Source organism: Emydura macquarii, unplaced genomic scaffold (genome assembly GCF_026122565.2).
Source record: "Emydura macquarii macquarii isolate MOO-44397 ecotype Brisbane River unplaced genomic scaffold, CSIRO-AGI_Emac_v2 contig_1483, whole genome shotgun sequence".
NCBI classification, from domain to species: domain Eukaryota; kingdom Metazoa; phylum Chordata; order Testudines; family Chelidae; genus Emydura; species Emydura macquarii.
In genome coordinates this window covers 25,107,616-25,130,353 of record NW_027131620.1, presented here as the reverse complement: position 1 = coordinate 25,130,353, position 22,738 = coordinate 25,107,616, and the positions used below count along the sequence as shown (strand labels likewise).

The window sequence follows — 22,738 nt, the reverse complement described above, 5'->3', positions numbered from 1 at the left end:
GGGATTTGGTAAGCAACGATGCGAGCTATCTTCCTGCCTTTGAGGAAGTGTTTCTAATGGTCAGAATACAGGATTGGCAGCAATGGGTTCTAGGTTCTGTTCCTGGCTCTGCTGTTGACATGGGACAAGTCAATGAACTGCTCTGTGTCTCAGTTTTTCCCTCTGTGAAATGGGGATAATAATACTTCCCTATCTCACATGGGTGTTGTGTGGCTTAACTAACTAATGTTAACACTTAGAGATCTTTAGTGTATGAATTCAAAGTGATTTAAAAGAATCTCTTTCCTGTACAGGTGAACATGTACACTTCAATATTCAGGGCCTTTTCTTTTACCTATATGTTATACTTAAACATACTGCACCTTACCGTCTTCTTTTACTAATGCCCTCCACTTGGAAATTTACTTTGTTTTCAAGGTCAGTGTATTGTTTTGTAGCCCTGTGCCTGTGTGTTGTTTACCAGCTGTCACATACTCTACATTAGCACCGTGAAATACCTGGAGATGCCAACATGGACCAGCAGCCTGCAAAGAAGGCAGTCACATTTCAGCAGTTTGGCCTTTGAAGCAGTATCAAGGGACTGACCAAAGCCAAAGATCAGACCCTGTAAGAGGAAAAAGTGGTACAAACTAAAGCTATGGATTCTGCCTCACTGAAGGCTGAGTCCGAGATGCTCTTCAAGAAGAATTTAGGGAGAATGGATTCAGTTTTGCTATGGTACAGGGAATGGACTAAATGACGTACCAAGCACAGTGATCTGAGAAAACTTGCTAATCACAAGTAACAAAATCCAGCCCTGATCCTGCAGTCCTCCTGCACTCAAAACTCCCATTGGCTTTGGCGGATGTTTAGGTGAACAAGGACTGCAGGAATAGCCCTGTACTACTTTAAATTCGTGCCAGAAACTGCAGATAATTAAATAACCAATGTTACCTCAGTATTTTCAGAGCTCCCAAGATTCATGGAATGCTGAATTCATTCAGGTAGCCAAGCCTACTTGTTTAACACAAAATTGTCATGTCTTGAAGTAGCAACACTGCACATAACGTATTTTCATAAAGATATGCTACAGTTTCCTTGTGAATTCCCCCAGAGATGCAGCTTGGTGTGTCTGTCTGTGTCTGCAGGCCCTTCACTAGCAGGGGAGAAGCAGGCTGCCTTTCAAAGTATAGATGTTCCCGAGAGGGCACAGTGCTCCACTATCTATATTGTTACCATAGTGCTGCTAGTGCTTGTGGCCCTGCCCCTCAGTGCTACAGGGGGAAGGTGGACCCTCTTGAAAGGAGCATAGCACACAGTCAGAATGAGAAAAGTTGGGGAATGGCTGGTATAGACGGACCATGTCTTCATTACACTGAAATCAGGCCCAGGGCCAGTCTGAGAAAGGAGGAAGAAAAAACATGGAGGCAAATTTTGGAAAAATGTGTCCACTGGTGAATGAAACCAACTGAAAAGCAAAATGAATGAGGAGGTCACGGGCAGAGGAAATGGGGAGGGAGTATATGAGCTTCCAGGGCATGGGGTATTAGCAAGAGCAAGTGAAAGTATCTGGAGAGATAGTTAGTGGAAGCCTGTGAAGGAGCTTGTGTGTCCCCAGGAGAGAGCGTGAGGAATGTAGGGATACATCAGGCTGTCCTTGTAGTCTTGATGCTCGCAAAAGAGAAGGGGGAACCATGCCACACACAGAGAGGTGTGTACTGGGGGACGGAGTGAGAAGCTCACGAAACTACATGACACCAGCACAAGCCAGAGAGAGAATTGCAGTGACAGTGCCAGAGCTGTACACCCAGCATCCCACAGTGCAGAAAGAGGTGGTGAATAGAAAATATTCTATTTCCCCGCAGCTGGAGAGGAGCAGAGTGCAAAATGAGAGAGAAGCTAAAATCACACACACACACACACACACACACACACACACACACACCCCCCCCAATTCAAAAGGGGTCGGTGGAAGAATTGGGAAAGATTCCTGAGTAACAGATCAAGTATGCAGTTGGAGGCCAGGTAGCGCTTAGGGAGAGACTTTCCACAGGCTACCCCAGGGAGGGCCTGCTTAACTAACTCGGCTAGTGTCTCTGGAGAAGTGGCAGAGCAGCAAGGGGTGAAATAGATCCATTAATTGGACTTTCTGAAGGCCTTCAATACGCTGCTGGTTAAAAGACTGATCTACACTAGATTAACAACGTAGTATCAGTGGTGGAATCCTCAGGTGTGTAAGGAACTGGCTGCTCACAGACATCAGAGAGGTACTGCAGAGAGATCAGGTGGGAGGGAGTTGAAAAACAGAATGTGCTGGCCCAGTCTTGTTTCTGCTATACATGGCAAGTACATCAGGAACCTCATGGCGGGAATAAACAGCAAAGAGTGGTTCAGGATGGCAGTAACGGGATACGTGTGTGGGAGGGCAGGACTGGGTAGCTAGGGAAAAGCCCAGCAAATGCCTGCACTAGACCTGCCATAGCCAGAGTTACTAGTTCCTCGTTTCATAGATCACTAAACTTCACAATCTGTTTGTACAAATGAAAGGGATGATATTGAAGGGGGAGAGTCAGGTCATAGTGGCAGGTGCCATCCCATGCATGTCGTGAGAGTTCTTCCTTCACTGGCTGGAAGTCTCCCTATTAACCCCAACAAGAGGGTGGTCATTACTGTATCCCTTTTGGTTTTACAGGTTACTGGAGAGAAGAGACCATCAACAGACCTGGGCAAGAAACCCAAAAGCCAAAAGAAGAAGAAAAAGAAGGACCCCAACGAGCCCCAGAAGCCTGTGTCTGCTTATGCCCTGTTTTTCAGAGACACGCAAGCAGCTATCAAAGGGCAAAACCCAAATGCTACATTCGGAGATGTTTCAAAAATTGTTGCATCGATGTGGGACAGTTTGGGAGAAGAACAAAAGCAGGTGGGTTTGTTACAGCTGTTAAATTGGTTTTGTTTGTCTACATCTAGCTAGTTAGATTCTTGCAGAGCATGTTAGAAGCACAGTTTGGAACTTAGGCAGCCAAAGGTGTATGCACAAAAATGGAGGCTTTTTTCAGGAGCATTATTAAAGCACCCCTTGCCACTAGAAGCAATGCTTTAGTGGTTTGCATGCACAACTTTAAGCTCCTAATTCTGTATAGTAATTGTGTGACCTGGCCCTAGGGCAATTCCAGTGGAGCAAAGTTCTGTCTGCACACAAATCTTGGGGCTAGGTGTCAGGACCTTATGGAGCAACTATATCATAATGCTGTGCAGCTGCAGTGAATCAAAGAGAGTTTTTATGGACTTGTCCAGGAATGCTTATAAGCTGCTGCATGCCACTTGATAGAGCTGTGAATCAGATGTCCTGACTGAATATGTTCTGAGTGCTTCTGTCCTCATTGCACCCTGCAGTGATCATGCACAGGGGGCGTTCTTGCATGCAACAGATTTTTTAAAGTTTTGTATTCAGAGCCTGACCTGTCAGAGTTAACATTACTACTCCCATCCCACCACACTGCATGTAAGATCTGCAGCTTACTTGACATGTCTAAGACCTGTAACACATTGCATCCTCTAGTCAGATCTTTACTGTTGCAGTTCACAAGAAATTAGCATTGCCGCAGTATTTGTGACAGTCCCTAAATGAGTATGTAGGGAACAAAGAACACTGCTGTAATATTAACTAGTGCACAGAGTTAACTAGGTACAGATTTTAATGGCAGTTACTCTACTGGGGTGAGTTAGAGTGATGGTGTCAGGTCAGATTAGGTCTAAGGCTGTATTAGCTGTATTATTGCTCTAATCTCCATAGAGCTGGCATGGGGATGATGTTCCCCAACCTTCTCTCTCTCACTGCATGGATCCCTCTGCAGAATATGAACCACACACAACGCCTCCCACATGTGCAAGTTAGGGGCATATGATCAAACTCATAACGTAATGTCTGATGGCAGATAGCTTGAGTCTTAATGCTGAGCTGCTTGGCCTTTGTCCCTGGCAGAGAGACCCTTAATGCCTTTGGGAAGGAGGGGAGTGACTTTTCTTTGGGAAATAATTTAATTTTAATAATAATACAAATAATAATAATAATAATAAACATTTAAGCAATAGAAATTCCTTGTACACATGCAAAAGCTGGGGAATTCTCAAGGTTTGTTATTTCTGCTGTTGCCTTTACAGCCAGTCAGGTAAAATATACCTAGACAGGAGACAGTTTTGTATTTGCTGATTCACTGTTTCAGTGATTGCCTATAAACTACAATAGCTTCTCTCCACATCAGCAGCCTGAAATCCAGTGTCAAGGCCTCAAAAAGCCCTGAAATCAGATCTTCAGTGTAACATCACAAAGGAAATTTCCCTGCTCTGTAGCCATCACACAGCAGTCTGTTTCACACACAGATTTCTAGGCTCAGTTTAGCTACTCTTGTTGATGTTGAGTCAGTTACAAAAACCCTGTAACGCAGTATTGCAAAGACCCCAGGGCATCCTTTTTTGGTAGCAAGTCTGTCTTTTTATCAGAGGGAGAGAGAGATCTGACATTCTTAGCTATTGGTCTTTGAACCAAACCGTACAGAAATTCACAATTCTCCCCTGAAGCACCGAGTCCTCACTTTAAAGGCTTGCTGACAACTTAGGGCCTGAGTTCTCTGTCACTGAGCTCCCAGTGCTCCCACTGGAAGCAGCAGGTAGATAGAGCTAATAGCCCCACGTCTCTTGTCGCTTTGGGTCAGACACAAACAACTTGGATGTTTTTCACTCTAGTGAGGTAAAAGCCATTTTATTTGACTGCAGAGATTCCTGACTCTCCACTCTAGTGTTGTTTGCTGGGCTGCATGAGGCTCCTGTGCTGCCTTTCATATCTTTCGTTGGAATGGTTATTCTGCGACATGTTTTGTTTTCTTAAGTTCTAAAGAAATCTATAACGTATAAATATAGAAATGCCAACTGAGAGAAGTACATTGTTCACCCTGATAGACTGCCAATGTACATCAGAAACCCAGAATCAGTTGAGAAAATGAGTATTCAACTGACTTCTAAATTGTGGATAATAAGGATTTTTCATGCTTCCTGTCCTTCATGTGATAAACCAGATGGTCGGTCTAGTTCAGTATGTGCACAGGCCCTCTTCATTGGACTCAGTGTTGCGATGACCCTCAGTCACTCACATCAATGAGTGTTTATTCGTGCAGAGTACCACAGACTTCAGTGAAATTACTAAACTGTGATCAGTGGTTTCACAATGGAGCCCATACAATGGTTATTATTTACACAATGGACTTTAACAGCTAGGGTATGGTGTGTCTAGTCTTGGATATCCCTTTCTGTGGCAATGACCCTTTTGATTGTTTGCTGAGCTGATCTTCTTCCATCTCTCTGCTGTTGTGTCTTGTCTCCTGAGCACACCATAACTTCTTATTACCAAACAGCCCCGAGACTGAAGTTCTCCCCCAATGTAAAAAGTACTCTGTTCCATTCCTCTGACCTTGCTGTCACTTAACACATTCACCTCAGCTTTGCTCCCACAGCCAAACACCCTGGAATTCCTCTTGATCTCACACCTTCCCTGTCATCTTACATCTTACCTCTCTGTAGGGTGTCCAGCACCATCCTCTTGCTAGGATTCATCTTGACCTTGACAATGTGTCTGCTGAAATTCTAGAGTGCTAATCTTCCTAATTTATTACTCTCTGTATTTCAGCAAGTCCTGAAGGCTGGTTTCATATGATACACAATTAGCCTGCGGAACTCATTGCCACAGAATATCATTGAGGTCAAGAACTTAGCAGGATCCCAAAAAAGGTTGAACATTTATATGGAAAATGAGAATGCCTAGAGATATTATGTTCAGGCTTTTTTTAATAAACAGAATTGTTTTGGAAGGTATATAAACCCTAATGCTTCAGGGCATGAGCCAACTACTAATAATGGGAGTCAGAAAGAAACCTTACGTGGCAGCAGGCTATACCACAGCTGCTTATTGCAGGGGATCTTCCACCTGCCTCTGATGCATCTTTTACTGGTCACTGTTGGGGGCATGTTACTGAACAAGATGGACCCCGGGTCTGATCTGATCTGGCAATTCTCATGGTTCCTATGAATGTTCTTTCTTTCCAGGTCTGAGAATCAGGCCAGTCTTATCCTCCCGGTCACCGTCACGCTGGCTTCTCCTCTATACAGCTGCTAAACAAATTCAGAAAGGCTCTCCTACATTTCAGAGTTGTCCATGGCCTTACTCCACCTCCACATCTCTGATCTCATACCCATTTGCTCTCTGACTTCGGGTCTGATCTCAATTACATTGGGGTAGGGGAGAAGTAATCCTGATCAGTATAACCGAAACAAAAATCAAGCCCAAGGACTCCACTTCTCCAGTCTGGATCGTCTCTCTGTCCCCATCTTCCATGCTGTCCACAGTAGTTGGTGCCTTTTGCTTCGGCTGCACCCTTCATCTGGAAATCTGCCCTTCCTCCCATCTCTAAATCACGGAGCCACTTCTAGTCATTAATAGTCAATTTAAAACCTACCTTCCCATGTAGCTTATAATTGACTCTCACAGTAAATCATCCTATGACACCATATGATTTAGGCCCCTTTAGGAGTGTAATGGGCTAAAACTACCCATGATATAACTCCATTAACTCCAGGGAGCCACGGGAGAGGAAAATGCCTTCCCAGACTATACAGCAGCTATGGAGCAGCTGTTCAAAAGCCCTTCTGGCCCAATGGCTGGAGTAGCCCCCAAGGTCCCTCCCTTCTGCAGCATCGGGTGGAAGAGGAGGACAGGAGGATCCATGCAACTGTGGTTCCTCTAGCTTACCCATGCCCTTCTCCCACCTCTGGACTGCCATGCCAGGCTCCATGCTCTGTAGTCCTTCCACCTCCCTCTTGCACAGCAGAGCCAAGGGGCCTCTGCAGAGCAGGGGTTGGATTTCCCTCTAGATTCTGTCCCCTCCCGTGTACAAAGCCAAGGAATATCTGAGTTATAGATGCACAGAAGAAAGCCAGCCTAGGCTTCTGAGACAGCCTTTTTCTCTTCCTTTATTCCTGACACTTAACTACATCTTCCTTCCTTAATATGTTAAAGATGTCTCTGTGGATGGGAGATGCAACTTCAGCCCAACCCAGGTGAAAATTGGGTTTCCATAATGGAAGCACTGGGATGGCCCCTGACTGAGCAAGGGGCGAATGCTCAGCTCTAATTAAGAGAATGAATTAAATGAGCCCATTTTTCTTCCCTGCTAATTCTCCCTTATTTTCTTTTACAAGATAGCAGTGGCACTCTCCATTTCTTTACACATGCTTTATAAGTGGCTCAATTTCTCTGGCTTTCTAATTGATTTAATTAAGTCATTTGTTCCTTGTCTGAATGCTTAAATATTAACTTCCTGGCTTTGTCTCCATCTGTATACATTTCTCCTGCTACAATTACCTCCACCGCCTGAGGCTCTGGCAGTGAGGACACTATTTATCTTTGACCGCCGGGGGCTGCACTGGTGGTTTGTGAGATGGGGCACGTTTGCTCTCGAAGTGTTTGACTGGATTGTGGTTTGTTTAGTCCCTATTTGCTTTCTCTTGGCCAAGCTGCCAGTATTTCCAGTCTCTTTCATTTACATTCCTAAGCAAATGCTAAGACAAAAAGAAATGTTAGATTAACACCATTTATTTGATATAAGAAAACACTGGCTGATGATTAGAACATACAATACATAGGGCATTTCTTCCAAGAGTCTCAAAGCATGATACAGTCTTCCTGATTGTAAAGATAGCTAACCACTGGAACAAATTACCTAGAGAGGCTGTGGAATCTCTGTCATTGGAGGTTTTTAAGCATAGGTTAGACAAACACCTGTTAGGAATGGCTTAGATAATACTTAGTCCTGCTTCAGTGCAGGGGCCTGGTCTATCAAGATCCCTTCCAGGGCTACATTTCTGTGATTAATGTATTAACTCAAACCTTCCTAGGTAAATAGATAAGTAAGCATCATTATCCCAATTTAACAGATGAGTAAAGTGAGGAGCAGAGAAGGTGAATGGCTAGGACAGTCACACAGTGAATCCTTGGCCAAAATAGAAATAAAACCCAGGAATCCTGACTCACAGCACTTGCTTTACTAGACTACAATTCAATAGATCGTCTGAAAGGCCTCCTTAGTGTTCATTACTGCTTCTAGTACATTGCTAGTTCTAGAGACATGGATGTTTTTTAAATGTCTATAAAGTATCTGAAAGAAAATTAAATTACATTATTCAAAATATTGCCGTTATGCGCATGGAGCTAATCTCACAAAAAGGTCTGTGCAAAGTATGAATGACAAGATTGCAGTCTGCCATGCAACCCAGTATTCAGAGACATAACTTTAGCCCCATAATAAAGGTTTCCTTACAACAATTAAAAGCTAACAAGTAATGAGCCAAATTCTGAAGGCCTTACTCAGTTTTTACTGAGTTCTGCTTGGACAAAACTTCCATTGACACCAATAGGGCTTTTCTTGAATAGAAACTATGGATTATGGGATATGTCCACAGAACATTACTGTATCGCTGGCATAACATGGAGACCCCAACCTTGCATTCCTTGTCATCAATGGGAGTTTTGTGTGCACATCAGGAGTTTGGGATCTGCAAGGTATGGCAGATCAAGACTGTAGCTAGACGATGTTCTCAAAAGCAAACTAGGGAAATGTCTGAGTGTAAGGTGGGTACACAAAAGAGAATACTTAGAGAGTAGTTGTCAATGAAACACTGTCAAACTGGGAGGATGTATCTAGTAGGATCTCACAAGGGTCAGTCCTCAGTCCACTGCTATTCAGTATTTTCATTAATGACTTGGATAATGGAGTGGAGAGTATGCTTATAAAATTTTCAGATGACACCAAATTGGGATGGTTTGGAGGACAGAATTGGAATTAAAAATGACCTTGACAAATTGTAGAGTTGGTATGAAATCAACAAGATGAAATTCAATTAAGACAAGTGCAAAGTACTTCACTAAGGAAGGAAAAATCAAATGTACAAGTACAAAATGAGAAATAGCTGGCTGGGTGGTAGTACTGCTTAAAAGGATCTGGGGGTTGTAGTGAATCACAAATTTAATAAGTCAACAGTGTGATGCAGTTGTGAAAAAAGGCTAATATTCTGAGGTGGATTAACAGTAGTGTCACATGTAAGACACGGGAGGTAATTGTCCCGCTCTGATCAGTGCAGATGAGGCCCCAGCTGGAGTACTGCATCCAGTTCTGGGCCCCACACTTTCGGAAAGATGTGGACAAATTGAAGAGAGTCCAGAAGAGCCCTACAAAAATTACAAGGTTTAGAAAACCAGACTGTGAGGAAAGCTTATAAAGTGGGGCACATTTAGTCCTGAGAAAAGAGAACTGAGGGGGGGGGAGCCTGGTAACAATCTTCAAATTTGTGAAGGGCTTTTATAAATAGTACTGTAATCAGTTGTTCTCATGTCCCCTGGAGGTAGGAGAAGAAGTAATGGGCTTAATCTGCAGCAAGGGAGATTTAGGTTAGATTTTAGGCTAAATTTTCTAACGATATAGGTAGTTAAACTCTGGAACAGGCTTCCAAAGGAGGTTGTGGAGTCCCCGTCATTGGAGGCTTTTAAGGACAGGTTGGATAAACACATGTCAGGGATAATCTAGGTTTACTTGGTCCTGTCTCAGCGCAGGGGGCTGGACTTGGTGGCTTCTCAAGGTTCTCTCCACCCCAATGTTTCTTCGTTTTTATGATTTAAAAGAAGGCAGAAGTGCTCCCAGGTCAATATTTTTACGCATCATTTACCTCATTGAGCTTCCACTTTTTGTAAGTGGATGCTGGAAATGAAGTCTTCCCACAGCCCGTTTGACTTGATGGCTCTATTTCGCTTGGAGAAAGATTGCAAACCTTATTATTTCTTGTTCTTAGATGGTCTCAAAGCTCTCCCGGCAGATGTATTTTGGTGCCAGCCCTTTCAGAGAATGTCCAGGATGAGGCAGGAAGGGAGGACCAAGGGAAGGGGTTTGAAACTGACTGTCTGATAAATCCATTCATATCTGACCACAGCCATTGCATTATTGACTCAGGTTTCTAATACATACTGACTGTTTCACAGTATGTGCCCATTAAGCATCACAAATACACTGACCAGTCTGTCCCTGTATGCGACATTTAATAGTTATATATGGCATTGAGTGAACCCAGCCACCATCTCTGTGCTGGTGAAGGATGGTCCATAAATTCCCTGCTTGTGCCAGCACCTTGGCCATGATCACTACAAAGTGTATCCAATCCCGCCAGTTAGAGAGGGTGGCCCAGTGCCAGTCCTCCAAGCAGGCAGAATCTAATACCCTCCCACAGCTGGCTGATTGGCAGTGTGTGTTAATTTGAGACACCACATACGGCATCTTTACATATTGAAGTGAGAGACTACTGTTTGCCATGTACCTCTGAAAGCAAGCAAAGGGTTAATCCTTTCCTGTGGGTTGCTAATGATTATATGCACTGCAATAGCAAAGCTGTAGCCATTTATTTGCCATCGAACAGGTGCTGCTGCTCCCTCAAAGCAAATTTGCTTTCTTCTGCTGATGAAATAAGCAAAATAAAGGTTGCTTACGTCTCGTTTCAAATATGTTTTTTCTTTCCCCTGCACTAACTGAAAGACAAACACAGACTGGGAAACAGAATGCATAGTATGCAAGAAACCTATAATCTAGGAACATCTTTGATTAGAAAGCTGCTGTCACGATGTGTATTTCTTAGTTTTTTTCCTTCTGGTTTATCACTTGTGCCTTTTGTCATATTGTTCCTTCTTCTCTTCCCAGCCTCTTCACAATGAATCTTCATTTTCCCTCTGACACACTTGTATCTAAATTCCTCATTTCCTGCCTTTTTTTATTTATATCTGTTGCCTGGTGATTTGATCATGCTGTGGAATACAGGATTAGCAATCTCCCTGTCCTTGGGTACTGCTCAAGGACACCTGTTTGACAACTTGCACCGTTTCCTTCCCTCCTTAACCCCTTCTAGCATTGAATTTGCCATGTCCAAATAATAGTAAATAGAATATATAAATAATAATAATAACGTTAAATACCTCTACGTTTACAGTACATAAGAACCATCGTTCTTCAGCAGCTGGTGTGGCCTTTCCTAAGAAGCTTACACAGAAATCTAAAGAATGTGACACTACAAATAAATAAATAATACACACTCTTTGAACTTTGCAAATAGTTTATCCGGTAGAGATAGCTTACACTTTACTCAAAAGTAAATGCTAATTCAGTTATCATCATCAAATAGGTTACCTGTCTCTAGTAATCCTCCTTCAGCTCCCAGCTCCCTGTATAATTCCTTGCCACAATGTTAGGTTTTTTTTCCACTAAACAGATACATACCTGTGTTCACAACCTTAGAGAGAGAGATTTAAACGAGCAGGCTGATTTGACACTCATCATAGCAGATTTTGAGGACTGAATTGAAATGAACTCTTCTAATTCTGCAGAGAAGATTCTGCCCTGGAACAAGCATGGGGTTTAGGCCACCTGTCAAAACTCAGTCAAGATGTTGAAATCTAGCTAACATTTGCTCCATCTGGAAGAGCTTAGGTTATCTGGATTGGCACTATTCAGACACTACCTAACTGGAGTGACTGGGTTCTACTTTCAAACTGCTTCTATAAATCTCATGCTATCCCATTCTATTTAATGGATGGCAAATGCCTCCATCTGTTGAGCCGGCCATGCTGAATCAGCCTGCATGCTCTGCAGTAAGGAGGGGTGAGATATGGGAAGAGCCTGAAAGTAAGTCAGCCAGAGGCTGTTGCACTGGGCTCCCAGGGATGAAGTGCAAAGTGCACTGCTCTCCAGTAGGGCTAGCTGTTCCCCCTGTGCCCAGCTCGCTATGGGTGACGCCGAGCATATCTCACTGCACTGGGTATAGGGATGCTCTGCCTGTGGCATGTATTTAAATGTGGGCAAAAAGGCCATGCTAGAATGAAAGAGACAGTCAAAGCCTTTACTCCGCAACCACATAAAAACCGGGAGGCGAAGTATGATCTTTCTGCTCTGTTCAGGTTGCCTTAATGGTTCTGCATGTGGTCCCTGCAGGAGTAGGGAGGGGTCCACTCACTCCCGTCTGAGGGAGGCACAGTCCTAACACTGAAATTGATGCCAATAGCACAGGATCCCAAGGGACTGCTGTCATTGGGGGGGTGATTTCCTGATGATGAAAGCCTTCACTGTGGAACTCAATGGCCATGCCCATCTGCTTCTGCATGTGTCCCAGGGAGACTCTGTAAAGGCCCTATCCATGCTTCCCATACAGCTGTGCCAGGGACCCTAACAATTTGGTTGTCTCCTAGCTTGGTGACAAATGTGGCTCTAGTCTGTGGTGCAGACCAGACCATAACTATGTTTCATACTCAGCTCCAGCCTATCCTACAAGTCTGAACCAATCAATAGGTAGGTTACGGGGAAACAAAATGGCACTGAGGTTCCCTGGCCTTCCGGTGTTTGTGCACAGAGGACCCAAGACCCCCTCTAGTACAGCCTCTCAGTTAGTGTGTTCGGATTTTGGCACACTGTTTTTGGAACAGACAGGACCCCGAAAACCAGTCTCTCTCTTTCCCTCCTGCAACACATTTTGGGCCTGCACTAGAGGAAGCATGTTGCCATGATGAGTCCCAGAGGCTTGCTGAATGGTTTGGGAATAATCAGGGTAATCCACAAGTGCCCTCCTGTCTGCACAAGGTAGGTGGGCAGCGCTCTGTGAAGAAGATCCATGTCTCCTACGGGCTGGGACCTGATCTTGTGAGGCAGTGAAGCATATTCAGCTCCTCCCAAATGGTGCCAATGGGCATTGGGGATGCTCATCCCCTCACAGGATGATTTAGCTGAGGTTAGTCCTGCTTTGAGCAGGGGGTTGGACTAGATGATCTCCTGAGGTCCCTTCCAACTCCAACCTTCTATGATTCTATGATTGAGCCCAAGGCCAGCAGGGGCAGATGCTCGTTCCATGTCTGTGTTAAGGGGGAAAGATGCTTAATGGCGAGCCCAGTGGCTGATTAAGGAGAGTCACAGAAACGTAGGACTGGAAGGGACCTCAACAAGTCATCTAGGCCAACCCCTTCCACTGAGGCAGGACCGAGTAAATTAGACCATCCCTGACAGATGTTTGTCAAGGTGGTCGTAAAAACCTCCAGTGACGGGATTCCACAGCCTTCCTAGGTAATGTGTTCCAGTGCTTAACTACCCTGCAGTTAGAAAGTGTTTCCTAATGTCTAATCTGAATCTCCCTTGCTGCAATTTAAGCCCACTGCTTCTTGTCCTGTCCTCAGAGGTTAACAAAAACAGTTTGTCACCCTCCTCCTTGTAACAACCTTTTACATACTTGAAGACGGCCATGCCCCCACTCAGTCTTCTCTTCTCCAACTAAACAACCCCAGGTTTTTCAATCTTTCCTCATAGGTAGGGGGGCTAATAGGTTTTAAGGGAACCCCATTCTTCTTTCTTCAGCCGGGATATTGTCCAGGAGGGTGTACAGATAGGGAAAATTGGGTCGGAGGCCCATGCCGGAGGCTCTGATCATTGTGACTCCCTTTTCCCTGTGTCCAGGCATCTTGCTCAGGCCATGCAGCTGAGCTCCCCTGTTCCAAAGAGCGAGAGAGCAGACATTGACCCTGAGCAATCTGTCTGTCTGTCGGCCCTCCGAGAGCACCCATCACTGTAACAGTATCAAGGGAAGGAGGTGGTTTGCCTCAGTTTTATTTCCTTAATGCAAGGTGGGCACTGCCACCGCATTGCCAGCCCCACTGAACAAAATACAAAGACTTGGCTGGCACTGACTCTGCCCCCAATCCCTGCCTAGCCTCCATATTCGGTGTGACATGTTTGATGTTTTGATTCCTTCGATCGAGTGACACGCACACCCTGTCCTGGCACCCTTCCTCCGACAGCTCAGCTGTAGTTGGCTGTATTGATTGACTTAAACCTTCTCATCCTTCTCATGATTGTTCTCTTTAAAGAGCTTAACCTCTCTGGGCTTGTCACCTGGTTTAATCTCCTGCTGCTTCAGTGGTTCTTGTCCTGTTCCATCTTTTTACCATGAGCACCTCAGGACACTGCCTCATTCCCTGTGTTGCCTTTGATTCTCCAAGCCAGTTACCTCTCTCATTGCCCTGGCAGAGAGAGAGAGAGAGAGAGAGCTACATTAACCTGAACCATGAAGCCTTCTCCAAGATGCATTCAGAGGCTTGCCCCGTTATAAAAATGTCGTGTTCAGCACTGTGAATAGACTCTGCCCCAACTAGTGCAACCTCCCTGCAGTCAGTGGGATAGCACAGGTACAAATCTGGGCAGGAGTCAGCCTTAGATCTGTGCTACTTTTTTCAGCTCCAGCAGGAGGAGCCAGGGTAAAGACCGCAGGTTCTGGCTTGTCACCTTTACGTCAGCAGCCTCTGCCTGACTCTGGGTGGTAGGTAACAGTGAGTGAATCACTGATGGCTGGCAGATTTTGTGTGGCTGAGATGTCTAGAAGGGTTCTGCTGCATATTGAAAACTTACATGAATGTTGTGATGTCTCTTCCGTCTCTACGTCCCCCTGTCCACCATCCCCTTTTCCCAACCACATTCCATGCGTCTCACTCCCCAAAACCCTATCCTATCCCAGGGGAAAAGACCCAAAGGGCTCCCAGAGAACATGGTAATGGGGGCACATAGAGACCTGTATTGAACAGAAACCCCTTGCTTATGCTTAGTAATCTTCACCCCTCAGAGTTTAGGCAGAAGAGGGATAACATCTCCTTGACAGGGTTTTTTATTCCCTTCCCCCTAATATTCAAACTGTGATGGGATGAAGAATGGTGCACCTACCTTCTTCATGGGTGTGAAGGAAACAACCAACAAAGTATTTTAGCCACTGATGCTCCACAGTGGCTTGTCTGGTGTCTAGAGGCCTTCTTTTGTTGGGGAGGAGATAACACCTCTTGTGGTAAACTATCTAATTTCACACTTAATAATGCTTCTCCCCAACTGAAAGGATTTACAGTCTTAGCAAACATTTTTGTAGTTACAGAGCAAACACAAACATTACCTTATAACATGGGATGCAGATTAAGTAGGATTAATACATGCAGCGTCCTACAATCACTTCATAAAGACTAAATAAATTGTTATAACGCTAATATCTGTTTTAACAGTACTACACTCAGGCAAGCCAGACTGGTTTCCAGTTATGCATTTGTCAATGTTCAGTGAAGCACAAGAGACTTGGCGTCAGCTAGCACCTGGTCTGCAAGCATCACAGTTGCGTTTTCCTTTGGATAAATAGTGGAGACTTTTGGAAGTTGCATGATAAAACCACTGAACAAGTGAAAGTTGCTGGTTTGTGGTTTCATTAAAACGTGAAACTCAGACCAGGATCAGCATAAGGTTCATGAACAATCCTTCAAGTGACCCTAGGGTTCACATCATAAAACATGTGAAATTCACCATTTCACGGAGCTTTGATGCAAAATCAGGTTAAACTTACTAGCAGTTTTGCCTGCAGTTTTAAGGCTTGAGATTCAGTCGGGTTGCATGAATAACTGAGAGCAGAATATAGCTTGTTGTGGCTACATACGACTCAGAAATGGACACATTCACTATGCCAAGCAGCGATATACAGTACCCATGGCAAAATGCATGTGTGACATTCCCATATAAATACACTGCATGGGGAGTGGAACAAAGTCCATACTAAATGGATAAATCACCCAAGGCAAAAATTACTCGCTCAGCAGAAAATAGTAGATCACCCATCTAATCAGATACATCTGCTCATTGGACCAGGTACATCACTTACTGACAGGGTACTGCATATATCACCTGCAGGCTATAAGAGAGTCTGAGGTCTGTTGTAAAGTTATATTACATGTCAGCCCCAGTGAAGCCTTGTTGGGAACAATATACATCATGGTGTTGCCAGGCAACCTGGCCATAATACTGACCAGTAATAGTCAGTGTTTAGGCGGAGAGCTGGCAATGGTGAACCGTGGCGATTCAGAGGAGAGGTAATAGATGACAGCTGGTACTACTTGCTGGAAGCAGGCAGTAGGGCCTTGGAGTGCCAGGCAAGACTTTTGCACAGCCCTTCATGCCCTGAGAGGAAGATGGGCTGGGGGAAACTGAACCTTTCTCCCTGAGAATAGAATGAGTGAAGTTCCCTGGGGAGTCAAAGTGATCTAGCAGTGCTGCATGGTGAAAGAAGGGAGGCTTGAGCTGCTTTTTACATAGCCCCAAGAATCTGATCTCTCCTCCTAAGAGAACCCGGAGAGAAATCTAGTTATGTCCTTGATATTCTTCTAGGACGCCTTAGGTGGGGTGCTGTTTTCCTCCCACTCCTTATCCTAAACAGCTGCTTCCTTCTCACTCGGGGGAGGAGAGGAAAGAGAGGACAGGCCTGTGAGAACTGATTTTTCCCACTCCACCCCGTGTGCAAGTTCCATAGCTGGCACCATGCGTTCAGGTCACCTGCTTCCCTACCCTTTGGACCCTCCTCAGTTCCCTGTGATACGCCAAGGAGTGAGTATTTTCCCAATGACTGACTACAGCCATGCACACACAATGGCCATGTCCAGTCACTCCTGTCAAGCTAGGCCTACGTCACTCCACTTTTGTGTCTTTCCTCTGTTAGCTTTAGTTGTTCTTCAAAGTGCTTGCTCATGTTGATTCCAAGTAGGTGTGTGCATGCCACAGGCACAGTCACGGGAAGGTTTTTCCCCTAGTGATGTCAGTAGGGTCAGTTCTGGAGCGCCCTAGAGTCATGTCTTCATGGCGCCGTATATAAGGCCCTGCCAACTCCCAGCCTCAAACCCATGTTCTAAGCTAGCTCTGCCTTTCAAGCATCCTTCCTTAATTTCACCTGGCCTTTTATTTTAATTACATCATGACAAACTGCTCCAAAATATAAACATCTTTTGATTTGTCACCACTGGAAATTCATACCCTCTTCAGCCACCCCACAACACTTCTTGTCACCAGCATGGGCACTTTTTACCTTACTAACACCCCAACATTTCAGCTGTACTGTGTCACTCGAGGCTGCTCCCTGAGAGTGAACCCTCACGCCAGCAATTCTGTCTGCAAGACATGACACCTGCACATGTACGGGTCCCCCAGGACCAAACAGTGAGACATGTCTGGAGCTTGCCAAATCTGGCATTGTCTTACAATGGTATCTGAGGAGGAAAAACAAACTTCTGCACTCTACGGGCTGCAGTGCTTTCACATTTGACTTTCTGGAGTGGGCCTCTGCTTAGTTTTCTTGCCCTGCACCAGATGGTGTCACCACTCTTGTAACAAGTTTTTAACTTTTCTGTATTGATACAAAACAGCAAGTTTCTTGCTCCATATCACTTACAGCTGCTTCTACTTCATATGGCATGTGTTCCTTATATATTACTCATGGTATATATACTCACGGTATAGAACACATTGCTGCTGGATTATGGCAATGGGGGATGTTGCCCAGGAAGTCAGAGGAGTTGTCCACCTGGGAGACCTTGGGGTTGATGGTGGTGAAGGCCTGAGTAGGGAGAGACCTATCAGGAGCACAGGGCAGAAAGGACCAGTGCATGCAGCTCTATATGGCCTGCATGGGGTGGTCCATATGGGACTGCCAGTGGGCAATGAGGGTGGTAGGACCATATGGGGAATATCACCCAGGCAGGAATGTACAGTAGCAAGGCTCTATATGATTATAGTCTAGTAGGATAGTTTATATAGAGTTATACGGCCCAAGCAGGACCATGGTCAGTAACCAATTAATCTGGGTTGGTGGCAATGTTGGTAATGGGTCTATATTGCTTTATATAGTGATACAGTGACATTCAGAGTAGATAGGTGAAGAGGGAAGGCTGGTCATTATCAGGTCATATGGCATGGAGCAGGATGGGATATAGAGAGTTATGTGCTGGTGATGGAAAGGGGGAGCAGACTCTTCATTATGAAATGTACCAAATTTGCCACAACACAGCACATTCGTTTCAACATGGGCTGTGTGCATCTCACTTGCAAATGTTCCATGGCAGACAAATCCATTTGAACATTACAGGTGGGATTTTCAGAAGGGCTCAGTGTCAGCTTAGCTCTACTCCCACTGAAGTCTGTGGTAAAAGTCCCATTGATGGTGAAAGTCCCATTGATGTGATTATTGAAAATCCTGCTACAATGTATCTGCTCTAACTCTGCATTTCAAGCTGAACTCCTCTCTATACTGGGCTGTACCACACAGCTTGCGAAAGAAGGAAATAAAGGAATTTGTCTTACTGCTTTTTGAAAGGAAACTGTTTCCCTACATACCATCCATCTCCCCCTAAAGCCTTCCCAAAACCTGGCCCTTGTTTTCTGGGAATCTTAAGGGCAGTTCTGAGAGTTTCCTTACAAAGAACTGGATGCAGGGTAAGGAGAGAACTATTCTTTACTCGTTTATACAGGCTGGCAGCTTCTGTTCCACCTTTGGAATGTGTATTTATCAGTATGTGGGATGAGAGGTGAACTGTATCAGAATGACCCAGTGACATAACCTCAGAGAAATACAGGGGATTTGCACACTGAGGAGTTGCCCAGGTAACTTTGGTGGCAGTGGCTTAGCAGTTCCATGGCTGCTTGGCATTGCTGATCAGGTGTGGTATTGTCCATTCATTTCCCAAAGGGCTGTCCCACAAAGGTACACCACCACTGGGACTGATGTCCTACCTAAAACGTGTGTCATTCTCACAACCATAGCCTTCCACAAAGGAGTTCTGCTGCATGTCATTACTCAGTGACTCCCATCCACCAGCCTGGCTCTTGCAGGCATGGATCATTGTTTAGATGATCACTTGAGGATGGTCCCCATTTACAAACACTGATTGCTTGCACGCCCTGGGGTTTATTAGTCCTGAGTATGGCTGAGTTAGCCTGAAGGAACGCAAAGTCATTATAATACCAAAATGTGCTCTCCTCCTGTCGGTCCTGTGCTCTGAGAGGATATTCTCCTGCTGAGTGTGCAGCTGGAACTCCCTGTGCATGAGCCCACAAAACACATGGCTGCTTCAACTTCTGACCTCCTCTTAGATTTTAAAATGGATTATTTTCAGTGTGGGGAGCTGCAGAGTACGTTTGCCTTTCTCAATTGGCCTTTCTCAATGGTGGCAAGATATTGTGAAGACAACAGTTCAGTAGGGCAGGAGAGTTAGCAGGGGATCAGAAGCTGAGGTGGCCATATTTGTTATGGGCATTCTGAGGACATGGCCAATCAGAGCAGAAGGCTGAGAGACCTTGGCCTACAGCCTAAGCTGTGGATACAGTTATTACCTTGTAAACAGGAAGCATCTTCAGCTCATCATATCAATTACAGTCAGATAATGATGATACTTTCCAACAAGATACAGTTCAATAACTGATACATATTTGGTATTTAAAACAAATTAAAAAAACCCTCCAGATTTCACCGAAAAACTAGACTTTCTGTGCAAAGAGAATCAGCCGGTTTGGTGGTAATTTGTCATTGTAAAATCAATCTCAACTTCTGGATGGTGGAGAAGAATGTATTTGTGGCAGATCTGGGTATCTTCTCACACATGCAACCCCACTCCTGCTTTACAAAACAATGTTTCTTTTAAAACAACCATGCTGGCATGGAAAGGTTATTGATAACTGCTACTCCTGTCATTCTGTGTGTGCGCAACACAGAGCAGTTCCTTGGGCGTCAGCAGCATTTGGAATAATTGTCTTCTCTAATTAACTGGTTATCAAACAAGAACATGTCATTATGGTACAATTACTAGCTGCTTTGCTGAGACACAGAGGTGTCAGGATTACGACTCCAACATATGCTTCTTACAGCTCTGATATTTTTTTTTCATAATCACTAACCGTATTTGCTCCCCCCTCCACGCCCTCCCTTAATGACTAATGAATTCTGCTTACGAATAAGAAAAATAAATCAGCAGGCATGGCAGATTATCAAGGAACACATGCAAAATATTTGGAGGATCTTTAAATCTGATAAATGACTTTGAAATTAAAATCCCTGGGAGAAAATGTGATTTAATTAGAAAGTAGCATGGTTCTCTCAATATTTAAATGAAAACTTTAAAGGTCATAAACACTGCTTCAAAGCTCCTTTAACACAGAGGGGTTTTAAGCATCTCCGCTAGGATCTGCTGTTCACACTTAAGCCCTACATTTTCGAAGTGTCATGCAGTGCTTTTAGCTAAAAGACTCCCGTGACTCAGTGGGCAAATTCCTGGCTCCACTGAGTGGGAGTTTTGCCACTGACTTCAGAGAAGCCAGGATTTCACCGCAGAAAGCCAGGTCTGTGCTATGAAATGTTGCTGTTGCTAAACAAGGTTGCTACTAGTTGTGTTAACGTACATAACGCTAAATATGGTGTAGGGTCAGCATAGAGCAGCTCACTGTGTCAGCACGGCTCTTGGCCAGCGTGTTCGGACATGGTAACGTTTTGTCCTGGACCATGTTCACACACACATAACTCTTGGAAAGTTACTTTAGGTAAACTCCTGCTGGATGTTTCCAGAGTCACCTTCCCCTAATATTACTCAGCCCTAGTGGATCTAACAAATCTCAGATTCTAGGAGTTGGCAGTAACCTTCCAAGTAGTTCACGCCAAGAAGTCTCCCCACCTCCAATATGTGAAGGACAAGCCACATAGCTGCTGTGTGAGAAGGACTTGGAAGAGGATGCTTCAGAAAGAGCATAGACCCAGGGAAGGCTCTCGGAATATATTAATCTGTGACTTGCTGCAGTCTCACAGCGCTGTGTTTCCGGATGCTTTTTGTTTCCTTAAGGATTCAGCACACTTCAGCATCGATGAAAGAGACAAAATATCGGTGGGGCTCCCCTCTAATGTGCCACCTCCAGGAAGAGGATGATTAGCTCAAAAATGCAACTTCTCCCTGGAAATGACCATTTCAAGTGGTACCTCTGTAAATGTGTCAAAAGAAGAAATACCAGTTTATTTATTGTTAAAACAAAAAAAAAAATCTCTTGAGGGGTTTCTGCAGGAATAAGGAGGAATAGTTTGATATCAGCTTGGTTCCACACTTAACCACAAAGCAGTTTTTCCATTTCTTAAATAGTGCACCCCGCACACTACATGCCCCAGTATTACATTGCAACATCAGCCTAGAGCAGGATCATAAATCTAGTTCAGCAGCAGGAGACCATTATCCTGTGACAAAGTTCTCTTCCGTTATTACTGCTTCTAAATATGAAGTCTCTTTGTTCAATTATCATTTAATAGATTGCTGTAGCAACCACAAGTTACTGGCACTTTCCAAATACAAAAGACGCGGTTCCTGCCTCAGATTGCTTACAATCTAAAAAGACAAAGACAGATGAAGGGGGTGGGAAAGGGCAATAACACACAAGCAAAGTTGACTGGGGTAATAAGCATGTGGCTTATTACTTATTGGTTTCTTATTGTTTGTTTATTACGGTAAAAACTCTAAATTCCCCTCCCCCACCTCCCCTCTCACCCAAGTACTAAATTGCTGCTTTTCTATGTGTACAGATGAAAATAGCATCCACTGTCTCTGAATTAGCTTCCACGCAATGTTTGAGTTTAGAGCACTTTTAGTTTGTGCTACCAAAGACAAGGAAATCCTGTCCTAGATGTTTTACAGCAGCATAAGAAGAAAATAAATAGGTTTTTGATTCATCCCCATCCGATATGGTTACTGTTATATACTGACTTGAGAGATAGGGATGGATATTCATTGTTATACTGTTATCTGATATTACATTTAAGAGCATCTGTTAAAAGCAACTTCCCTAGTATTACATATTTAGTGATACAAGCCAATGAAGAGGATATGGGTTTGAAAAGCCTTTGCAAAGAGGATGGTGTCCTTTATGCACTGGGATCAGATGAACATTTTTCTGCGCGTTTTGGAAAAAAAAATTTCAGCGCTGAAATCACTTCTGATTAGCTTTCATCCAATTTTCAGCTTTTACACTCAAAATGATCTTTAAAATGTCTACCTTCCAATCTTGCACTCAGATCCTTTGTTAGTGAATCTGAGTTGAAGCAATATGTGACTGCAACATGAATCAAAAAGACCATGTTTCAACTGGAACAGTCTTTCCTGACACTGTTTTGGACATGCACATGCACACAAACACACACACATCAGTATGAGTATAATGCATCTATGTATGTGCATCTATATTTATTATAGCTAGGGCTGGTAGCACCACCTATTATTAAGGTTGCCTGATAATATATACAGTATAGGCAGTGTATATGATGTATATTTATGCAAAAAAAAAAAAAAAAAAAAGGGTTAAAAGCAAATGAAGGTCACAAACGCAAACACTCAAAAACGAGGAAATGTCAGAATTAAATTTGCCTCTGCCATCTTAATAGGGTTCCTGTAGGCATATGCCGGACATCACACAGAAAGTCTGGGGAGGGTCCCCAGCTCTCTCCATCAGTGCCTTAACCACAGAAAAGAATCCTTTCTGTTCCCGCACCATCCCCTCAGTGCACTGAATGAAGCAGGGACCATGTAGAACAAATGGAATTGTGTAACTAACGATTGTATCAGATGCGTACTTACTAAGGGGAAAATTAAGATTACATGGGCTACCTTGATTCTCCTATTTCTCACTTTAGAGTGCTTGGCTTGGCAGGTTTAATGATCTTTTAACATAATTTTTTATATCAAAGTTCATAGTTGTTGTTTTTTTTAAGTCAAAAGCCAGAATTTTCATCCTGGGAAACCATATTGATTCCTGCATGGTCTTTAGAT

At 44.0% G+C, this 22,738-nt stretch overlaps 1 protein-coding gene across 3 annotated transcripts in view; it reads left to right on the top strand.

Annotated features, from left to right (window-relative positions):
• The window catches only part of TOX2 (TOX high mobility group box family member 2), a 244,493-nt gene that overhangs the window by 198,984 nt on the left and 22,771 nt on the right, over window positions 1–22,738 (top strand). For all 3 annotated transcript variants that reach the window (XM_067554501.1, XM_067554499.1, XM_067554500.1), the window contains one exon: window positions 2,672–2,899. In XM_067554501.1, coding sequence (XP_067410602.1) covers window positions 2,672–2,899 — 228 coding nt within the window. The remainder of the gene's footprint in view (window positions 1–2,671; window positions 2,900–22,738) is intronic.